Raw genomic sequence first — 23319 nt, forward strand, 5'->3', positions numbered from 1 at the left:
TTAGTTTTATCACAACTTACTAGTCACTTCTATATGAAAATATAAATATTTTAATGTACTAAAAGCTGTCATAAAATGAACAAAAGTTAGGGCGAAATGATAGGTATTTAACAGTTCACCTCAAAACTGAGTGCAGGGTAGCAAAAGGCATATTTCAGCAAAGCAACAAAACAAAAAATAAAAGTTGAACAAGTTTTATAAAACAAAACAAAACAGAATAAAAACCTGTGATATGGTGGATGGGATGGTCTCAGCAGGGACTGGTGGGACAGGGATCACAGGGACAATGGGAGAAGAGGAAGGAACAGCTTCTGCGGGCTAAAAATCACCAACAAAATGTCAAAAATAAGGAAAACTAGAAAAACAGTTTCAAACAAACAAGACTCAAATGTAGCAGCATAAACAACTATGAACTAGCACATACATGGATTTGGAGCCTAGTTGCAATGCAGAACAGCCCCTGTGAGGCACACTGATCATGGCACACATTCCCAGCACTGCACTGGTGCTGAGGAACCCAGAGCAGCTGGACATGCCCAGGTGGGTCAGACCACACACCAAGGCACTCTCCCTGCAGCACTGAGACTTTGGACCCCAACACAAAACCTGCTCAGGTCAATGAACAGACTCAGGCTTTCTGTGGGCTGGTTTCACAACAGAATCCCTTCACCAATATACAACAGAGTGCAAAAGCAGGAAAATAGGCTGAAGTTAATAGCACTCAACAAAGCTAATATTCCTCTTTGATAAAGAGGAAAAATCAGAAGTACTTTATGGTTTCTAAACTTAGCAAAAATCAAAGAAAACCTTTTAGTCAAATGGGTGGAAGGTGCTAAAACAGCTTCAATTTATCTCTCACAGATCTTCACAGAGGTTTACCAAACATCTGCAGACTAGGACAATTTTGGTCTTAAGAATCTTCATTAAAATAATAACCAGGGAATCTAGTGACAATTAAGCTGCAAAGGAATAAGATTCCAAACAACATTTTGAGCAAAACATTGATTCAAATGTCTTTGAGATGTTCACATACTGTTTGTCAACAAGCTGTCAGCAACACAAACTGCTGGCAACTATCGTCAACATTACAAGCTGAACAGCAGATCAAAGCTCTTGCAATTTAGATGTTCCAAGACATTCTTGTGATCATTAAAAATAATGAAGCATAATGACAAAAGAAAATACTAAATCTCAAAAGTGAACAAAAACCCCAGAACATAAGAGTATTAAACATTTTAAAAGTTTGAGATACCTTAAAATACAAAGCAGCATACATCAACAGCAGCCACCAAATTAAAGAGTAATAGTAAACAATATTATTTGCATTAAGAGTCCAAGAACAGCAACACATATTAAATTTACATATGGTATTTCCACAGGTGTTTTTCAGCTCAAAGTCAATCCTTCCAAAATGAAAGCTGCTGAAAAACATTCCAATTACTAAAAGATGCAAGAACAAAATGTGTTTGGTATCTTGAGAGTTAATCCTAATGTCATTAAAGCATTCTTTCATCTACAGACTAAAGCACAATATTTCAAATGTTTAAAAAGAAGAAGGTAGGGGAGAATCTAAATTGGTCTGGAAAACATTAATATGGCTTTTGCAAAGGATGCAGGAAATGCTCAGTGCAATAAACCTGTGGCTCCTGAAAGAACAACCCAGGCTTCAGATGACAAATCAAAGTAAACAGCTCAAGCACCAATTTGGCCCTACCCATGCAAAATATGAGATACCCCTTTAAGTCTGCCTTGTTCCAAAGTAAGTAGTTTTTTGTGTTTAACCCACACACAGTAAGTCCTTCAGTGAGGAAATACCAATATGTAGGTAAATCAGAGCACCATACACATCCTCAAGGAGACCAACTAAGCCAGCAAATTCTGTAAAATTCAGCAAATTCTGTTCTTAGGAAACAACAAAAAGATACACTTTGGAGGGCAAAAATGAAGTAAACTAAACTTTCAAGAAATTACTGTAAACCCCCATATTGTATAAAGTACAGCAATCTTCACTGGAAAACACGAGAACAAGTATTCCTTTGCCAATCTGATTTCAATAATTGTTACTTTGATTTCTAGCAATAAAATACAAAAGAAAAGTTGGTAAGAAAGTCATTAGAAACAGCAGGGCTAAAACTACAGAAAGAAAAGAATGCAACATACCTCCAACAGTTTGCACAAAACCGCACATCTCCAAACACACATTGCAACACCTACCTTCCCTAAAGAGCAATTGGAGCAGGAGCCATCAGACACCCAACCACTAGCAGCTTTTACTTTTGCTGTGCTTTTTGTAGGGCTCTTTTTTACACTGTCCCGCAGGTTTGTGAATTTCCCTCTGTGTTTGGCAGCCGCTGGCAGCGTGCAGGAGCTGAAAGGGGCACGAGCGGCCGGAGCCCGCGGCGGGTGCCGCAGCAGCTGCCGTGCCTGCACAGGAGCAGCTTCGTGTATCTCCAGTCTCAGGCTCCTCATTGCATCCGCGCGCTTCAGCGTTCCCATCTCACCACCATGAGCACTCATCAAAGTCAAACACTGAGAGTCTTTTTTGATAAAAAAAATCCAACCAAAAAAACCCCAAAAAAACAACCCAAATGGAAAAAACCAAACCGCCAAATACCCAACCAAAAACACCCAGCCAAACTATGGAGGGAAAATAAATGAAAATATTTCTTCCTGAGGAAGTTAAAAATACATTTTCTAGATTATGGTCGTAGGAAGAAGCCCTACATGCTCTGCATTAGCTAGGTCTGCATGTTGTGTGCTCTCTCACTCTATTTAAAGAGCACCATTGAACCACCACACACCAGTCAATTTGCTGGGCACAAATAATCAATGCAATGCACAAAATATTGAATAGAGGGCAAAAGTCATCTGACTATTATAAAGAAGCTCCAAAGGTTATTTCTCCCAAAACCTTCTACAATCCCTTAATTTTTCTCCATTTTACCACTTCAAAACTTTTCCAAGGCTTACATCCACAAATTTTTTAATCCTTCTGCTGTTCTGAATGCTTCTTGGGGCAGAAAATTAATGAATTTACAAGCAGTTGATGATGGAAAGTATATGAATTGTGAGTGGGCAGATACATTGTACAAGATTTCAACATTAAAATGTCAAAGAAAATAAATTTTTAATACCATAATAATAACAAGAATTACTTTGTGTTAACAACTTCAAGAGTTGTATTTCCTTGAAACGCAGCAGCACCACGAAAACACAACTTTCAGGCACACACAGTTTAAATTTTTTTTATTAAATTTAAGATATTTAAATGAACATTTAAATGATATTTAAATGAGGTTTTTATTATTCATTCAATTTTTAATGCTAAGGATGCATGACCTCTATACTACATTTTTATTCCAATATTCAAAATAAAAAAAGCTCCAAAATTAATCCTTCCCTCATTTCCCCCAAAAAGCAAAAAAAGAGAAAACAGCATGATTTAATCACGTTGTTGAATATTTAACTTTACCAGCCTATTTTAAATTCTATCAAAGGGGAAGCGTCAAAGATCATTTCCCAGCATCTATATGAAAACTGACAGCTAAATACACCTATATTCCCAGCCTTACACAGGAAAGAAGTGGGCTCAAATCAATGGCCACAGTGTTCTCAGCAGGCACCCACAGCCAGCACTGGCACAGCGTGCAGCACCTTCTCTTGCCTGGTGGGTCTGTTCTAGGAACATGCTGTGGATCTGAATTTCTGGTGCTGGGTATGATGAGAATGAAGGATACCAGCCCATAGGAACCAACTTGATTAGGTCAGCTGTACTGTATTTAGCTAACATGGAGAGGTTTCATCAGTTCACAGCATTAGAACATGGTTATTCTCCACCTCACATTACCTTCCTACAGCAAATGTGAATATTTAAATTATGAGTCAGCAGAATTTTTACATGCAGAATAAAGGAAGAGACATACAGACCTAAGTAAAAACATTTCCAGTTATTTACAGCATGAATATTAAGAGATAAATAGGTACTGACAGATGCTCCTCTAATCACCAAGAGCTGCCATGTCTCATCTTCTATCCAGACGGGATGCAATCAAGAGCTGCCGAACGTTTCATTACTGCAATATTCATAACGCAGAGACAGAAAACCAGCCAGTGACAGGAAACCAGAAATGTGTTGGCCATACCAACATTCTCAGACTTGTGCAGGCACACAGCAGGAAATGTCTTTGGCCTGTGAAGCATTCAGGAGCTGGAGGACTGGGTCCCCCTAATCCGTGTGAGCTCAGGCACATTCAGGTTGCTCTGTTCCAGAAAGCCTAGGAACCTGCAGGGTTTGATACTGAAGGGCAAAGGCAGAGATGAAGATAATCATGTTGTGAATGTGCATGAGCACCTGGTAAGTTTTTCTCTTTTCAGAAATGTCCACAGATGCACTAATACTGAGCAGCTCTGAGACACACTCATCAGCCTGCGGGGATTACTGGGATGGAGCTGTCCTGTGTTGAAGGCCCTGTATCAGAATCCTCTTTGGCAACAGCCTGCTAAATGGCAGATTTTGCAGACCACAAACATTTATTTTCCAGAGACATTCAAGAATGCTTGAGGTTTAGCAGGATGCCTTTCTACCATCCATTTTACTTCCATATCAGTACCCAGCATGACACTGCCTAATTACTATTAGACAATATTCATGTCTATTACATTAAAATGCAGAAAAGGAGAAGAAAGGCTTGGGGTATAAGGCTTTTGTCTTGCATACATAATAAATCCCAAAATATGCGATGTTCCAGATTCAAAAGGAATGTTTTATTCCTGGAGACATCAACTTTGTTGAAAATACACAGACCAAGTAGTGTGTTGACTAAAACAAAAATAAATTAGCTTTTAAGAGTGCTAAGAAAATTGAGGGCAAGGGGAAGAGATGCTGAATATCACATTCTTGTAAACTCAGCTGTCTGGCTTCCTACATTCTCCTCCAAGCAGGAAAGGGGAAGACAATACAAAAGATGAGGCAAAGGAATTCACATATCTGCTGTGTGCTTTCAGTCCTTTTGATTTCAGTGGCAAAAGAAGGAACATTATGCAGCAGAAAACTGCTAAGAGCATGATTTTTTTTCTGGCAGTCATCATGCCTTTGGTCCCTGAGGTTATATCAGTAAGATATCAACAATTAAAAGAAAACAAAACCTTGAAGGCAATTGTAGTTCCAAAAGCAAAGCCCAAGCACCAAAACACAGTCAAGGAACAAGAGGTACAGGCAAAATACCTCATCCATGCTGCATAGTGTGCCTTGAGACTCTTCAGTGAAAAAGCCCAGGCGCCATTGAAATTTCAGTGGTAGAAATGCCAGTATACAAAGTGACTACAGCATGATCAAAGTGTAGAAATGCTTATATAGAACAACCATGGTATAAACATAATGAAAAAAAACAGAAGAAAAGGAAGAAAAGACAAGAAGGATGTTATTAAAAGAGATTAATCAGATATTTGAGAGACAGGGCATCAGTCTGCCCAATTATATTCACATGTGATGTAAAGGCAGAGCCTGCCTTGGAGTCACACTGGTAGAATATAAAAACTCTTGCTGATGCCTTGGAAGGCTACCTGGGACAGAGGCTAGATAGTGTTAAAGGAATAAAGCAGATATTTATTAAAAGGCCTTCAAAGGCTACACCTTGGGCAGTACCAGAGCCTGGCTGAGGCTACACCCAAGATGGACGAGGGTCATGAGTTTTCACACTTTTATAAGTTTTGGTCCATTTCCATATTGGGGTTGATTGGGTCCCATTACAGCTTTAGGTTATGCAGTCCCATCCTCCCAGACTCCTCTCATCTCTCTGTTTGTACTTTTTGGGCCTGAAGCTGTAACGGTGTCCTTGGTTCTCAGGCTGGGAAAGGATTGTTTTGTCTGACTAAACTTGAAGAGAACTTGCTAATACTTTATATGAAGTTCAGAGTTATACTCTAATGCAGTACACGTCTGAAAAATATGAAAGCTACAACTTAGACATCATTGCAAAGCAGTGGGGACACATCACACGCCAAAGCCAGAAAATGCAGTTGTGTAACTGAAGCTGCACAGGTTTGGCAGATCACCTTTGACTGCAGAAAGCAAATGTTCTCCACTGACTGCTTTAATTACTAGCATGAGCTGCTCTACTCTAATATCAAGTGCTAAGTGATTTTTCATAACCAGAGAGGGTTCAGGATCAGGTTGTGCTTTCATATTAAATACCAACTCTGAACAATTTGTTGCTAACACAAAGCTGAATCATCAATATTTTATTCTTTAAATTACCGCATCGAATATACAGTGCACACTTTGCAGCAATCTGTTAAAGTACCAGCAATCTTCTCTAAGTAGTTTTTCTTCAAGAATAATTTTCTTTCCATGTTCTCTACCACCCACTCAACAGCTGAGTAACAACAATACTCATAGAAAGGGAAAATAGTACTAATATTTCACCAGCAATGTCTTCTGCAAAGGTCTTTTTTAAAGCTTTAATGACCAACTTTCATGACTTCAAAAAGCAATTCTAATAGCCAGAAGAATACTCTAAAAATAATTTTGTACTTCACCCTTCCCACTGCCTTCAAGCAGATACTCCAAAATCAGTAACTTCTGTTAATGTGACTTGACTGATGAAAACAATTCCATATTCATCATCTCTTCTTGAAAGTAGGAAATAAAATATCTTCCAAAGCGCACAAAAACTCAAAAGTGGTAAGAAACAATTTTGATCCAATACCCAGTGACAAAGCTGACTTTAAAAAGCATAGATTCTTTCTAGAGATATATAGGTTAAGGTCTGCCCGTGCAGTTTTGTATCTTTTCTCTGAACTACAACCTAGAATGCCACAGGACATGTCACTAGTGAAGTGTGCTATTTTCAGAACTTTGCATCCATCTTCCTCAAAATCACAAAAGTCAATACTCATCTCAAAATACCTTCAGGGATTTATAGACTGTTTCATGGAGTCTGACAGTGACAAGAACAAAGCACAACTGCCACTCATCCTCATTCCCAATCCATGCTATCCAAGTGTGCTGCCCAGAGGATCTAACTGAACACACAATTAGCACTAAATTCATGCACCACCTCTGCTCTACTCCTCTCTAAATCAGTACCAGCCTGCGGCCTTGGCAGGTCCTTACTGCCACTACATGTCAGTGACTTGTGCTGTTAAGCTATAAATTTGAAGACATGCATATTTTTCCTGAGTGTATTTCTGCACTACTTTAAACAAAATGTAGCTTCAAGAGCATTTGAAAATTAAACACAACACAAGTATTTTCCTACAGCCCCAGCTTTGGAGTTCCAAAGAAATCAAATCAAAATTACCAAGTTTCACAAGAACTAAAATCATGTAGAACTATCTGAACATAAGCAATTATGTTTCAAGTCAGGTATTGAAGAATGTAGCTGAATTTTGAGAACTGCACAGACACAAGCCCTAACTCAGGCCAGGCAGGAGTCCTGTCATTGTTGATAAGGCAGTCTAGAGAGCAAAATATGCTGAATACACAGAATGGGATGCCGAACTGCCAAACAGGACAATACCATTAACAGAAGAAGAATTCACTATTACCTGACCAGGGAAATTATAAGTTTAATCAGGATGGCACCAACCCATGGGTGGTTAGGATTAAGCCTTCCCAACATTGTGCACTGATGCAATCATAACTTTGGGTTTCTGATTTGTGTTCCTGACTCCTGCCCCTTTCAGGGGCTCTTGTTGTGCCTTGCCATGACAGAGCAAAGACTGATTACCATGGTGTCCCGAGGATGAAGGAATAAAACCCTAGACCTCCACCTGGATGATATCCAGGTCTCTCCAAAGAGAGTTTGGACAGAAAGCACAGCAACAAAGTAGCTGAGTGTGAAGCCTGTCAGGGTCTGCCTACATGAGGAGGGGTAAGTTAGTACACAATGGTTTAACAATGAGATTTTGAGGACAGGTAAGTTCACCTCGGAGCTGTAAATTCAGTTCAAGTGCTGTAATGAAGATATGAAAGGTTTTTGGATCCCCAAAAGGGAAAGACACACCCACCCAGACCTGATGGATTAAAAGGTCTAGTCTGAATGCCTGTGATGTTACCTTGGCTCTCACCTTTTTCAGAGTGAACCACGGCTCTTGAAAATCTTATCTCTGTGAGCAGACTGTTTTAAAGACTCACCATTAGCATGCTAGATATTCTAAACTGTAGGGGTTATCTGGTTGCTTGATTTTGTGTTGTTGGGTTTTTTTTAACTCAGTCAACAAATTGATTCTCTAACCTAGTTTCCTCCTCAAACCCCACAGCATTTTGCAATGAACTCAAATGAACTTAAAACTCTGAACTAAAAATATAAATAAATAGCTTTGAAGGGGGAAAACAAAGACAGCAGAATATCAGTAAAATCGCAGATGGTGAGGATGACCTGAACTGATTTGAAGACAAACACAGGGTGTATTTACTCTTTCAATTCTTCACTGCAATCTTTATCTACAAAAACAGCCTAGTGAGGAGCAATGTGCACCACGGTTACCCAAGCCAAAATAAAGCAGCAGGGACAGACAGACTCTTACCTGCTGAGGCAGACTGTAGCTAAACTAGAGTTTTGTGTATGAGACAAATGAACAACCACAAGGCAGAAACTGGCAACCTGGACCTACAAAACTATCACCAATGCTACCACACAGTATCTTATGGATGTTCAATGAGTAATACTTTCAGGTGCTAAGAATCTCATGCAAATACAAACAGTCTCAATAGAACAAAAGTTTCAGCAACCAATCTGTTCTCTCTCTGTTAAGATCAAAAACTGGACTCTTGAAGCCTTGCCTTTTTATGTGAAGTATTCAGAAAGACCTCGCTCAAATTAATTTGTCCTGTCACATCTCTCAGGGACTAAGTTTAATCTCGGTCATATTCCAGATCCATAACATTAAAAATGTACACAAAGTCAATATAAGCTTTAGTAAAACTAACTTCTGCCTTTTGTTTATCAAATACTCAGCAAAAGTCCAATACTGAACCCTTTGCAGCAGGTCAGTCATCTGTATTCATGAAGCATCTCAATACTCAGCTCAAAGCAGAATTGCAAGACTCCTCATTAAATTCATAAGTGCTATTGAGAATGAATTTAATGCATTTAATTTGCAACTTAAAGCAAGGCCTAGAAAGCTCCTTTTAAATAACATCAGCCTTAAGAATAATAGCTTTCATTATAATGCTAATGCATCCACAAAGAAGCCCAAGCAGGGTTTTAGCATCAAAAAGAGCCAAGACAAAGAAAAAACATATTCTAAGACGTTATTATAGAAAGATAATAGCAGCTCTCAGGTGTCAATATTTTAGTTTTTGATATTCACAGTAGAAAGGGTATGCTGTGCTAAGACACTGAGATTTGGTAAACTGTTCACTCATAGGAACATTATTAAATCAAAATACAATGTTAAAGGCTGGGTACTGTTTACATGTTTCTCAGAACACATAATTTGCAATAATTTTTCAATTATTCAGGAAATAAGTAAACCTAGACAGAATGCCCATTCTGTTATTTCTAGTTAATTTAAATATCAAAGAAGTCCTATACCTATCTAGCTTTGATACTGAAAAGTGATCTCACTCAATACTAGAAACATGTCAATTACCTGTCAAACTATCTCACTACTCTTCTCCAAAAGTTAACAAAACTTAATTAATGGGATTTGTTAAAACTGAGTAAATCTTCAAGAGCCATTATTCATAACATATGAAAACTTTGCATGTGAATGTCATCTTAAGTAAAGTACAATCAGGATAAGAAACATTCAGGTTCACTTACTTACAGCACCCCACTGCCCTCAAAGTACTTGAAGGGCAGTCTGAAAAGGAGTAGTGAAGTGATCTGAAGCAAGTCAGTCAAGCAGAGCTAAAGTTTCCCATTTTAAGATAAGTATTTTTTTTTGAAAACTGTATTAATCTGTGAACAATCTATTATCTAAAATTATTTTTAGAATAGATGTATTTGCCCTAGAACACTAAGCATGAGCAGAACAGAATTTACCTCACATTAATGAACAGCAAACAGAAAACCACACCAGGAAAGTCATCTATAACAACCCATTAATTGAAATTCATTAGCTTTCAGGACATAAATATCAATTTTAAAAGGGAAAATAATTACTTGACTTACACTTAAACTGGCTGTATACTAAAGCCACACCTTCATTTACAAAAGGCTTTGCACATATCAGTGGCAGAAATGTATCTTGACACATGCTGAATTTTTCACAAACGTGCACTGCTGCTTTCACTCCAGCCCTGATGGCTTCTTATTGCTACCCACAGCTGCCAGCTCTGTTCCTCAGCTGGTTTCACTCATTCTTACATCATGGAGACCCTGCAAGCTGGGATGGCAAACTCAGCCTTTTGTGCTCATATCAAACTGACCAAAACATCCACTTTGCATGGCACTTCCTTGACTTATTTACTCTGGATAAAAGGAATATTAACTATACTGACCTGAAAAAAGTGGGGAACAATAAATATTACAAGTAGAAGCTTAAGTTTCTCAGACTATTCCATAAAATACATGAAACAATGCAAGCGTTTCTTGAGTTATGACTTCACTTCCATTAAGTTTTTGACTAATTGTGACAGCATCCTAGCTTACACAATCATTTCTGCCTACATCATTTAGTTAAGGTAAATAAAGCTCCTAATCTATAACACAGTTGAAATTTCAAACTCTTCATTACAAAAAAAGTCTGTAGAAAGCACTAAGACAAGGGGTTTGACTTCTGAATTTATGATTCAGAAAAAGCAAAACAGGATTAATCAGACCCTCAAGAGTCCCAACGATTGCAAAAAAATTCTGCAGTTTCCTTTTTTATAATCTCTAACACCAACAACACTACACAACACATTTCTACTAATGTTTCAAGTCCTTAAACATTGAGAAGCTAATCAATTAAATCTTTCAACAGTTTAAAGGAAAAAAAGAAGTAAGGTTATGGCCCGCATTTATTTACCTCCTCACCACAATTACTGAAAAAGCACTTTACTGTATCCTCAGAACAAGAAAACACCAACCCTTGGCCACACTGTTACAGCATTGGTGAGGCCATGAGAGGAGATCTGATGTTCAGGCTGACTTTGACAAGTGATGCTCCAAAGCTTCCTCTCCCAAGCCAAGCTGCTCCTTGCCAAGATGCTCTAACCCGCCCTAGTCCCTGTCTGCAACAGAACAGAAAAGACAAATCTGACTCTTCAATCCAAGGGAAGGCTATTTCCTAAAAAAATACACTGAATTCTCTTTCCAACACTGTCTTGCATTTAAAAGAACTTTGAACAAAACACAGAAGAGCAGCTCCCATAACCCGAACTCTGCTCCCCTCCATTAGGCTACAAACAAGCAGAAGCTGCTCTTTGACTGTTGAATCCTTGCCACTAAAAGAATGCTGTCCAAGTTCATGAAAACTCATGGATTCAGCATTATGAAACACACAATTCACCTCCAGCTCCTGGAATCCCTGTACTGGAATAGGCAGCAATCTCTGAAAGCTCTCAGAGGAAATATCAAAGCTCTTGGCCTGGGTTTACACTCCTCCCCAACCCTCTGCTCTGGCTGCTGCTGGAACCAGGGCACCAGCTTGACAGACATGCCAGTAGTTTTCTTCTGCAGTTTTTCTTTCCCAATAAGCAAAAAAGCAAGTAGAAAATTGTATTTTACAGTACATTCTACTTCATCTGGTTATGGTTTCTTAAGTAAAAGGACAAAAATTGATAAAAATGGAACACTGCAACAAAGGTAAAAATGAGTAAGTGAAGAAATAGGCTGAAACAAGAGAAAAATTAACACTGAAAACTATGAAAGAAGAAAGTGAACTAACAGATAGGCAAAAACAAATTAAGTGGTCATGCTATAAATATATAACTACTTACTTGCTTTGAATTTCAAGAACCAGAAAACAAAATCTATCTTTTTGTTCTGGTTTCTGAAGCTCAAAGCCAAATTAGCAATTGTCAATTAAATTTTTCAAGTCCTTCATTACTTGAATTTAAGTGACAGCAGTAATGTATAGTATAAAAATTAACACCAGACAAAACCCAACCTGCCAGCACTCCTGCCATTTCCCAACTGCACCAGAGCACAAGATGAACCATCTGTGGTTCCAAGATGGGCAGCATTGTATCTTGTACATAGGAAAAAAACTGTATAGCAAAAAACCCCAAGAATATTTCTAATTCAGAAATGCCCTAGGGCAGCAGCTGGGAATTCACCTGTTACTTGTATCATTAATCACATTCTCTGAAACTATTAATTTAACCATTAGTCCTTTCCAGATACATTTCAAGATTAATTCCTGCCACTCTGATCATCTCATGACTGACACATAACTCAGGGGATGAATCTATCAGATTGCATTTCCTTATGAGACTTGGAGATTTCCACTTAAGGTGATCATGATTGCTGAGTGACACCTAAAAGACAGAAACTGAGATTCTATTCCCTGCATTTAACTTGCATTTTTGCCAGGCTTCCAAACATCCTCTAGACATTTATTCTCATTCTTTTTTATTTCCTAGTGTAATTTATTCAAAAACATCAAATAGTACAGTGCAGTAGAGAGAGAGATAAATTATTCTGATTGTTCCACACAACCAGTAAAAGTTGCTACACTGGATGAGAGCAAAGGCCCTACTGGTCAAGAGTCTTACCAGCAGAAAAAACTGACAGATGGGCAAGGAGGAATTAGACATATGCCCAGTAATTTTCCCAGAAAACCATCTCAGAACCTGACAGTCAAGAGCTTCCTGAGCCACTCTCTGTAGCAGCTCTGTGCCACCTGCTCTTTGCAAATCCATTTAACTCTGCTTTTAAGTAATTTTCTTTTTGAGCCTTCAAAAATAGCATTTTGTCCACAGTGTTTTGTGTCAGTGCCTTTCACAACTTCCGAAGAAATGTTACTGGACAGATTTAAAATTAGATATCAGTTGCAGAATTTCTAGCTGAGAATCCTCTTGACTTCATTTTCATTTTATGTCTTTATCATATTTCCCCTCATGCTTTTTCTTCTGGTTTAAGTTATCTATCCTTATAGATAACTAGATTGTTCCTCTGGATGTTTTGTTACTCTTTTCCTTTTTACTTATGCTATATCCTTTCTAAGACAAGGAAAACAGAATCCCCCCAAAATTAGAATTATACCCAATGAATATACTCAAATCATGCTCTATGTTATTTGCTAGTACTTCTTTAATAATATCTAACACTTTATTTACCCTTTTCATTACTGCATGGTACCAAGGTGACATTCTCATACAATCATCAGTGATAACTCCAAAGTCTCTTTCTGGAATTGAAATACTTCATTTGTAGCCTATCATATCCCTTTTATCTCATGATGACCACATGTTCCCATGTAGATTTTGATCTATATCATCTCTGTTTTCAAATATGTTTGGAAGATCTGCAAGTCCTTATTTTTTCATTACAAAAAGAAACTGACTTAAGAATACTTGTTTATCTCTCTACCTGTTAATTATTTTGTAATAATAGAGAATTCCCAAAGTTCATACCATAAGGAAATCAGATTGCTTGCGTGCAGCCTAACAAAGTACAGCTTTGCTCCTTTTTAAAAGAGAATTATATGTGCCTCTTCAAAATTTTTGTTCTAGTAACTAAGACAGTTTAAACAAAAGGGTCACACAGAACATAACAGACAATTCAGACAAATTAAATGCAAGATTCATCAGAAATCCTGAATAAATGTCATCTCCTATTGATTATGTGTCCCTCTTAACACATTAATCTAAGTGCTATTGGCACCTGAATCTAATTTTTCATACAGTAAAATGAGTAATAGGAAATACTCTGAGTTCAAAGCTGGGACTGCCCTAGCTAGTTTGCTGCTTGGAGATAGGCATCTACTTTGGCATTCCACACTATCTGGGAATATGGTTCTAGGTCTGTACTATCACCACCTTCATCAGCAGTATTCCATGGTCACTTTGCATAGCCCTTAATTTAGCATCTAACTACAAGTGCTGCTCTGCAACGAGCCTTAATGTGCTCCAAGTCTAAAAAGCTTTTCTGTACACAGAATTCTGTACACAGAATTTTCCCTGCATTCATCTTTTAAAATTACAGATTTAAATGGGAAATTAAAAGCAGTAGCAAAGAAGTGCAATAAAAAGAGGGATTTTCAAAGATATATAAATTGCTTTCCAGCAGTTTACAGCTTACAAAGAGCACTTTAAAGCTACTATATTAGATGATGGATCAGAGATTGTGATGTATTTTGACATTCTCAAGTAGAAAATTTGTCATTATACTTTTTACATAGGAAATACTAATTTATTACCCTGATTTTTCAACTACATCATGTCCCACTAAGCTTCCAAAATGCTTATTATATTAGTACCAATCTTTAAAATCTTTTAAATTAAGTTTCCTATCTGACTTGGAATACAGATGCCTTTTTCTACTAAATAAACAAGTTTCTAGTTTCTGAAATCAATCCCCACATATTTATAGTCTGTGACCATATCATCTCCTGACTTTCCTTCAGATGAACTAAGCAGAGGTTCTTGAGTTTTCATTATAAAGCAGGTGCTCCTGAATATCATCTACAGTTATAGAACACTTTTCTGAACACTCCGATCACTTATCGTGATTTCAGACTGATTACCCTACACACTACAGAGAGAATCCAGAGTTCCTTCTCTCTGCAATGGGAAAGCTGACTCCCTTCTCACCTGCTACATCACACTGGGTATTCAGATACAGTTAGTTACCTAAGGAAAACAAGTACTATTTACTTAGTAAAATAAATTTGCTTTGAAGTAGAACTGTACCCCAGCAGCACAAGCAATCTTTACTCCCCTCCCTACTTTGTTATGAAAGGCAAATATTACTACCTGGGAGCAACGGAGCACAGGCTCCTCAACTGACTTCTGCAGGCATCAGTCTTAGAGAAACAATTTTAAATAAGCAAATACACACACTCTGAGGCAGTCCTGATAAAGAGAATAGAAGACCAGAAGCCAGCAGATCCATCCAACACATTCCCACGGTACAGCAGTTTCCAGGAAGTACCACACAAAGCAGTGGGAAGAAAGTGAAGATTCCATCATCAATGAAAACCCCTGCATTATACCTGCATCCCATAAAACGTCTGAAGTCCTATTTAGAAGACACAGCTGCATAGATACTAGTCTCCAATAACAATAATATACTAACTTCCATACAGCTAAAAAAATGTTGGCAACTTACACAACAACCCAAAACTTAAGCTGATTACAAGGACATGAAAAAAATTAATAAGCAATTCTATTTTACCAGTGTTCTGGTATACCTTAAACTATTTTGTCCTGACTTTGTCTTTTTTTTTTTTTCCTATGAAAAGTATGCAAAAGGTGATCTGATTTTAAGGAAATAATTGCTTAAATGTATCATTTCCAAAAAGATTGTTGCAAAGGACAAGAATATACAAAGGAAACACTTTAATAGAGCAACAGACTGAAAATTCATAAATGCCAAGATCAGCTTACAAGAGACAAAATGAGTCATAAGTGTCTGTTATGTGTCTGGAGAACACGTCAGCTCAACTACATCCTAATGTGCAGTTAAACACCAACAAAAAGAGAAGGGCAGCAAATGCACAACAGAAACAAGCTGTAGAGCAAGGCTGATGTATTAGACAAGTGAGTTATAGGCAATGAGATGAAATTCAATACTGACAACAAGTCACATGGAACAGCAATAAACGGCACAGAGACACCCTGAGGAATACCAAACAAAAACAAGTCCAGAAGTGCTTTGGCTGGTGGCAAGGGTTCTTTTAAAATCATACAAGACAGACAGAAGGGAATCCTTGCTCTACTTTCAGAGGATTCTTTTAGTCCTTCTGAATGTGTTCTTTTGATATTGAACCTTGTGTGTGCAGCCACAAAAACCTAGTACATGGAAGGGGGCCTTAGGTCTTTCAAAAGGCAAGTGTCAGAACTGCACCAGTCTGGGCTTCTTTGAGTTTCTTAGGGAATGAACCATCATGTGGTCAGATGGCCAGGCTGGTCAAATGGGGATTAGAACTTTAACAACTTGAGGAGCAGCAGTTTCCAGCAGGTAATGTTGGCAAACCTTAATGAGGTACAAGAAAACTGCTGAGGCTCAGGAGAGTCAGGAAGCATTATTGGTTTGTCTTGGAGTCCAAGCAGTTCCTGGAAAACCCACAAGAGGTGGCCACTTAAGAGGTCTGTTCATGATCCCAAGTAAACAAAGGTATGGTTTAAAAAATATTGCAGCTGAGTATATCAAAGATTAGGCAATATTTTTCTATTTTTTTCATTACAAACTACTTTTAGGGAGAACATTGATGTAATTAATTTGACTTGTACAGAATTGACTGCTGCTAAAGCTATTTTGGGAAAGACTAGAAAGAGCAGATCCTCAAAAGGATTCAGGGACGCCTTGCTAGGTGGTGTGGTATTAACAAGTTGTCAAGTCTCAGTACTAAATTTGGCCTCTGTATAACATTTTCTGAGCTTCCATGACAGATGGCACAAGGTTATCAGCCTTTGCTGTGGAACAGGAGTGCTCCTATCCATTCTGTAAGGAATGAAATGGAGAAACAGTGCCAACTGATCAGAAGGATTTCTCCTAAATTCCAACTGGAGAAACCTGTAGAGTGTTCTTGAAATCATCTATAGAAGTATGCAATCTTCATTTGAATTAAATTTGCAAAGATATTTCAGTAACAACTTTAAAGGAAGCATCCACTGGGACCCTTCTGCTTCAGAGCCATTACATGATAAGCAAAATGTGAATTATGTGGTTATACCAATAAACAAGAATGAGGCACTTCATTTCAATTGTACATGAGGAGATTGATGCTTTCCTTGCATTGTCATCCTTTGTGGATCTGTCAGAGTAATTCAAAATTGAACTGTCTGGAAATGCTTCACAGTGGGATTATGCTTGAAGTTTAATAATCAGCAGCATGTTGAAATTAGTTTGAATTCTCTCCCAGGGAGAGGAGTGATGGACACATTCTTCACTCAGGCTATCATGCCCATGTTAAAAAAGGAAAAAAACAAGGGAGCCTAAATGTTTCAAGAGCCTAAATGTTTCACTGAAAATTTTTTAAAGTAATTGTTAATCATCAGGAGAAATTTAAATTCCTTCTTTGCTTTGGAAAACAGATAAAAGCAGTGGCCCCAGCAGAGGTTCTAGGAAAAAGAACCAAATCTTTCTCAAAAGATACTGCATAGCTGGTGTGCACATACTGATTTCAACTTCTCTTTTTTAACAAAACAATTTCTCTCCTTGAGTTACTATAAATCTCAGAAATGCTGTGGACACAACATTTGACCAGGACTCTGAGCTGGGTCTAAACTAGAAGTCTTAAATTGCACAACAGCAATGTCAGCTCCCAAACATGGATGCAGAGAGCATTCTAATAGACAAGGTCATGTTTTCTAAAAACATCTAAGAAGCTTCTGTTGTATAGTCTTCAAAGTAAAGGAAATATCCTGCCCATCTTAATCATAATTGAGAGTGCTCTTGATGTTGTGGACCAAAATAGAAGAACAGGAAGAAGACGATTTTCACTTTAGATTCCATGGTTCTGTCAGACAGTAATTTAGCTAATAATTGTATTAACTGAAACATGTACAGCAGCTTTGGCAGCAAAACAGAAATGTTATACTACAGGAGCCATGCTAGAGCTGTTCAGTAAGCTGACAGCTGGTGAAAGACAGACTGGCCTGTATTTGACTTTCAAAACACTTTGTCAATCAATACAAGCCTCAACTGTGAGGACAACTATCACAATATAAAATAAATTAGGAAAGTTATATAACAGCCCTAAAGAGTCCTACCTTTTTCACAGGCTTCCATGCACTGGGCTTCATACAGCAAGACCTTGTTAGTCCACCTGAGTTATTAGCGGAAGACAATGGATTAAGAGGGGATCCAGTGTCTGCCTTGCCTGAAGATTCAGACTCTCGAGCACAGTGCAGGCAGAAAGCCCCAGTCGTAGCAGCAGCAGAACTCCAAAAGCAAAAAATTCTGTGTCTCTTTCTTTGTTTACCAGATTTCTGACTCATTCTGGAAAAAGTAACCTTCTTGAGATACAATGCAACAGAAATATTAAGAAGTTATGCTACCAACTCTGAGTGAGACGGAGCAGTGAGATCAGGAAAGAGAAGTGGAAGGTGAACCCCTCTGGCAGGAAGCAGCGCCTGCAGGTAGCTGGAGCATGGCTCAGTTCTTATCACCACTCCCTCAGCTCTTATCAGCACTGCCTGCTGCAGGTGATTAGCTGAGGTAACAGTGTGCACATGCCAGCACTGCAGGCACACACAGGGCTTGGGGGAACACAGAGCCCCAGCACTGCACAGGCCTGACCTCAGCACAGGGACCCACTGCCCACTGCAAGGAACAGCAGGATGCTGACAAAGGCTACATGGCTTTACATGGGTCATGCCAGATATTCCTAACATTTATTGATACTATTGTGATTTTAAAATTGCCTATCTCTCAAATGTCAAGCAAATTTCACCGTCTTGAGAAGTTTTCATCTCTACTGTACACGGAAAATGTTTACAAAATGAACCAAAGGTTCCAGAGAAAGTCCTTTGATGCTTTGGTTAAACCACCAAGAACTTCCTGCTTTTTGGCCCATTGACTGGAACACATATTAATGCATTCCTCTTGCAGAATAAATTCATACTGCTTTTATCACTGCTGCAATGCCATCTTACAGAAAATGCAACCAGTGGCAGAACTAATTTGCAAAATAAACTCATGCTTTTACAATTGTGTGATTTTACATGGCTTAAAATCAAGAATAGGAAGGAAATTTGGTAAAATTAAACTCATGCTTCAGTTTCAGAAGGTGCATTGTTATAGAGAAAATCGTCCAAAGCACAAACTATTTAAAGCTGCTTTCTCCTGCATTCATCACAATCTTAGCAGCAACAATATATAAATACTTCAATATATAACAAAATACAGGAAGGATAATAAATATTGCCCTAAGAAATCAGTTTTTCAAGAAATATAGTAAAAGAGGGATTAGGGTAGAGACCTGACTTTTTTTTAAATCATTATCTTCTTAACTGCCTTACAACACCTCTACATTGTTTGTGATTAAACAAAGCATTTTGTACATGCTAGAACTATGTCCATAATACTCCAACGACTCTGAGAGCAATAGTCTAGGACTAATCACACAGTAAAGCTTTTATCAAGAACTTAAAAGGAAGATAAACTAAGTCGAGAAATTACTGGGTTCAAGCAACTCACAAAAGCAGTTGATAAGCTTTGAAATTTAAAATTAAGTTTTTGAAATGGCTAAGTGGATTTAGGATGATTTTTCTGTCCTAATCCTTTTCATCTTTCCTAAAATATGTCCTAGAAAATAGAAGTAAAAATGATCACAGGATATTCAAGGAGCTAAACAATTTTCAGTATCACATGCTGCAAGTGTATTCTCAGTTACATGCTAAGAAAAGCCTCAGTGATTGATGTTAGAACCAGTTTAATGACACGTGGAATTCAGACAAATCATTCTGCATTTGCAGCACACCATGAGCCAAATACCAACAGTTAAAATGCTTTCTGAGACATGAGAGCTGGACTGACTGACAAGAATAGGGGCTTCTCAGAGCTCTGGAAAGACTTCAGAGAAAAGCAGTGATCTTGATACAGGTATCATCCTTGATGCCCTGGGCATATCTCTTGTTAGGACAGCACTTTAAATTACTCAGTATTTGTCATTTGCATAATGGTGTATTTACTAAGCTCATGGCACAGTTATTCACCCTTGTGACAGTACAATGCTTGGTTTTACTGTTACCTTCCATTTTACACCACAGATTTGGCTTTTATTTAAGAAACTTAAAAATTTGCTGACAAAAATTGATATATCAGCTCCTAATCAAATTACTTCCTTCTTCTATTTCAGTTACTAACACAACATCACAGGGAATGAGCAGGAAGAAACAATAAAGGCCTTGAATTCCCTGAGCATGTTAAATCTGCTTCCAGGACTCATAAAGAAGTCTGGTGAGGTTAGCTGGGCACCAGGCACTTGGGCATGTGTGCATTCTTTTGGGCATAAACCAAGGGATAACTACAGCAAAAATCAGTGCTATCATATCAATCACCTTCAGCCTTGCTTCTTTAGGATACAAAAATCCAGAGTCCCTTACCCAGCAGGGTGACCCAAGCAGGTCCCAGAGGAGGACAGGTGTTCCCATCTCTGGAGTCATTTCCCTTTCACTGGAGACGGAGGAAACTAAGCTAGTATGACCAATTCATGTCATCCAAGAAAGCCAAGGAAATGAAGGGATAGCTAAAACTGGGGGCTTGGTAGCAGATTCACACAGGAAGCAGGAGACAGCTACTTTAAAAACCACCAAAATATTTTGTATCTGTTGAAAATCATGATGTCACAACAATAAGACTTGATAAAGCCCACGATCACACGAATAATTTCTACAGGTCAGGCTAGAGAAGTACTTCACATCTAATTCTTATTTGGACTCCACAAATGGGATTACATTCAAATGATGGGGATGTATCTCAAATGAATTAATAAAAGGTAACAAAATGTTCAGAATGCTACAACACAGAACACAAACTGAAGAGAACTGAAAAACAAAATTGCACCACAATGAACAATCTCCAAGCGCCTTTTTCTCTCGTGAGGCTAGAACAGCTGCAATGGGTGGATAAGGTGAAAGCACAGTACAGCATCCTTCCAGAGGAAGTGGCTTCAACAAGCTCTTATGTTTTTAGTGCATGACTTCTGAATATGCTCATTAAGGATTTTTTAACGCCACTTGAAAATTTTTTATGCTTTTTTCCCCTCCTTCTGGCTATGAACATGTATAAGCCATTATTTTTAATGAAGAACTGTCAAAGCTATTAAAATATCTGGCAGGCTTTCCCAGAGGTAAGGAATCTTTTCCATAGCAGAAAAACAGAACACTGTGATATTCACAGAATCATGGCTATGGATTGAAGGGATCTCAGGAACTTTACCTGGTCCAAGCCTCACTCAAAGCAGAGGGCATTCCATATTTTATTTATGAGCAGCTTTCTAGGCCTGACTAGTCAGTCCAATTGCAAGCTTCACACACTCCAATATTACTTCTCCAAGCTTTAAACAAAGAAGAGCAACTATAATTTTTATTCAGAAGGTTAATACTATATATTTTTACTTTTAAAAAAAACAGTATTTAAAAGCTATTATGTCTATCTAATGCATCACTTGGAGTTGTATAATGACCCATTAGAGAAACTACAGGATCTAACTTCCACATCATGTACAAGATGCAACAAGAAAGTCAAAATTCCCCTCTAAGCTCTCCTATTCATTGTTTACTCCAAATTCATAGGCAAAAACTAGGTAATAATAAGCAGACTTCAGAGGGAGTGCCAGTTTATAATTTTTTAACTACTAACATAGAAATTATCCTAATAAAATTAGTGTCTGAGAGAAACAAATTTTTCCTTCTAAGTTTTTGTAGTATTTCAGGTTAAATCATTCAAGACATCTTGACTAATGATGAATTTCACTTGACAGTAGCAAAACAAACCTAATCTCCCATGTTTAAATAATTCTGACATTTCAGCATTGTTCCATAGGTCTTAGTCATATTTTCCCAAGAAATACTAATTTTCTAATGCCAGTAAGTTTAAACTTCTCTCAGTGTCCATCTTAAGACGTTATTCAAAAGCTACACAATTAAAATTTAGCTTGCTTGCTTCTATCTGACTTTGAATGATGATTAACACAAACATCACATAGAGCAGATGGACAGCAAAGTTGAAAAATGTCATGTTTCTCTTACAGACTGCACTATTGAATGTACACCCTGTATGTAAGGGAGACATTCCTTCATCTGCATATTTTTAGCAGCCAAAAAAACCTAGAAAGCTGTTACAGAATTGAATTTGTTGTGTTATCTAGAGTTAAGGTTTTAAATTATTTTAAAATTTCTTAACCGTTAAATTCGTAGTCTGTTTGATTTGACATCTTACTAGAGCTATGGAATTGATATTTCTTAACTACGTTATTGCCCTCCAGAGCCAAGCAGCAGAATGCAAACTACGTTTTCAATATTTCACTGTTTCATTAGGATATCTCATATTTAAAATTGCTGGAGGCTCATCACTTGCAAAATAAATAAAAATCAGACCTCATTTAGTGTTTCCTTTTTCATGCTTTAATGCTAGAAATTATACAGAGCTCTTTAAAATATGAAAATGAAAGCAGACAGAAAACGCCATCCATAAATAAGAGATTATATGAAATCATGCATATATAAATAATTGCTCTTTCTGACTAGCAAGCAACCAGAAAACATGCAGACACAATCACTCGAACATGTGGCACATTACCTGGGAGGAGCTGGCAGCGACAGAAATGCAGTCAATGAAGCCATGTCTGCGAGTGAAAAATGCCACAATCTGCTGCCAGCGGGAAGGCTCAGCCCGCAGCTCCTCTGAGGAGCCTTTCTTTGCCCACTGCTTCTGCTTGGGGCCTACCGAGCTGTGGCTGGAGCCAGCGCTGCCTCGACTGGCGCGAGAATAGAGCAGCGTGTTATTTCCGAAAATGTAATTCATCTCTGCAGCTCTGCAGGTGGTTGCCAGGCAGTCTTAATTCCCTACCAGCTGCTGAGTGGTGAATGAGCAAGAAAAAAAAAAAAAATGCAGATAGAATTACAGCAGCATCGTTTACAAAGCAGGAAAACAAAATTCTTGCTAGCTGATTGCTTGCTTGCTTTTCCTCCAAGGATTTCGACCTCTTACATTCCCTCTCTACCTGTGATTACGATGATGAGTATAATCTTGAGCAATTAAAAAAAAAAAAAAAGGCAGCAAGCAAAGGTTTTCCTTATTTTTCCTTTTCGGAACGCACAGGATGAAAGCTTTGCTTTCTCTTCCTAGCTGCCAACAGATATTTAAGGGAAACTGGGTAGCAGGTACAGCACAACGTTACAAATTCACAGCTATGAGGATGGTGGTGGATGATAACAGCTACTGGGTGGAGAAAGCACAGATCAAAAATAACCAAGTTTCAATCACTGCCTGTAGAAATATCCAATAGCATCTTTTCACTTCCTTGCCTGCATAAATTATGAACCTGAAGCAAACAAAACAGGGAATATAGAGCAGAGCTGCACTTTTTACTGATTCTGTCTTTATGAAAACATTCCACAGAGCAAAATTACTTTAACCCCATGTTCAAAACAAATATTTAAGTAACAACTATTTGCCAATTTCTTCTTGTTTTTCCCTGTACTTTTCTTTTGTACTTAAAACTATAGAGGGAGTGAATCATAGTTCCAGAAAACAATCATTTTGTATTGTA

General features: G+C 38.0%; 1 protein-coding gene across 25 annotated transcripts in view; it reads right to left on the reverse strand.

Annotated features, from left to right (window-relative positions):
* The window catches only part of DLG1 (discs large MAGUK scaffold protein 1), a 140734-nt gene that overhangs the window by 53780 nt on the left and 63635 nt on the right, over nt 1-23319 (reverse strand). For 14 of the 25 annotated variants that reach the window (XM_074547157.1, XM_074547154.1, XM_074547155.1 and 11 more), the window contains one exon: nt 226-318. The exons of 6 other annotated variants lie outside the window; for them this stretch is intronic. In XM_074547157.1, the coding sequence (XP_074403258.1) occupies nt 226-318 (93 nt within the window). Of the gene's footprint in view, nt 1-225; nt 319-22346; nt 22817-23319 lie in introns of those variants that run through there. 5 more of the 25 variants (XM_074547178.1, XM_074547179.1, XM_074547175.1 and 2 more) reach the window with 5 other exon arrangements.

This window comes from Zonotrichia albicollis, chromosome 9 (assembly GCF_047830755.1).
Source record: "Zonotrichia albicollis isolate bZonAlb1 chromosome 9, bZonAlb1.hap1, whole genome shotgun sequence".
Taxonomy (NCBI): Eukaryota; Metazoa; Chordata; class Aves; order Passeriformes; family Passerellidae; genus Zonotrichia; species Zonotrichia albicollis.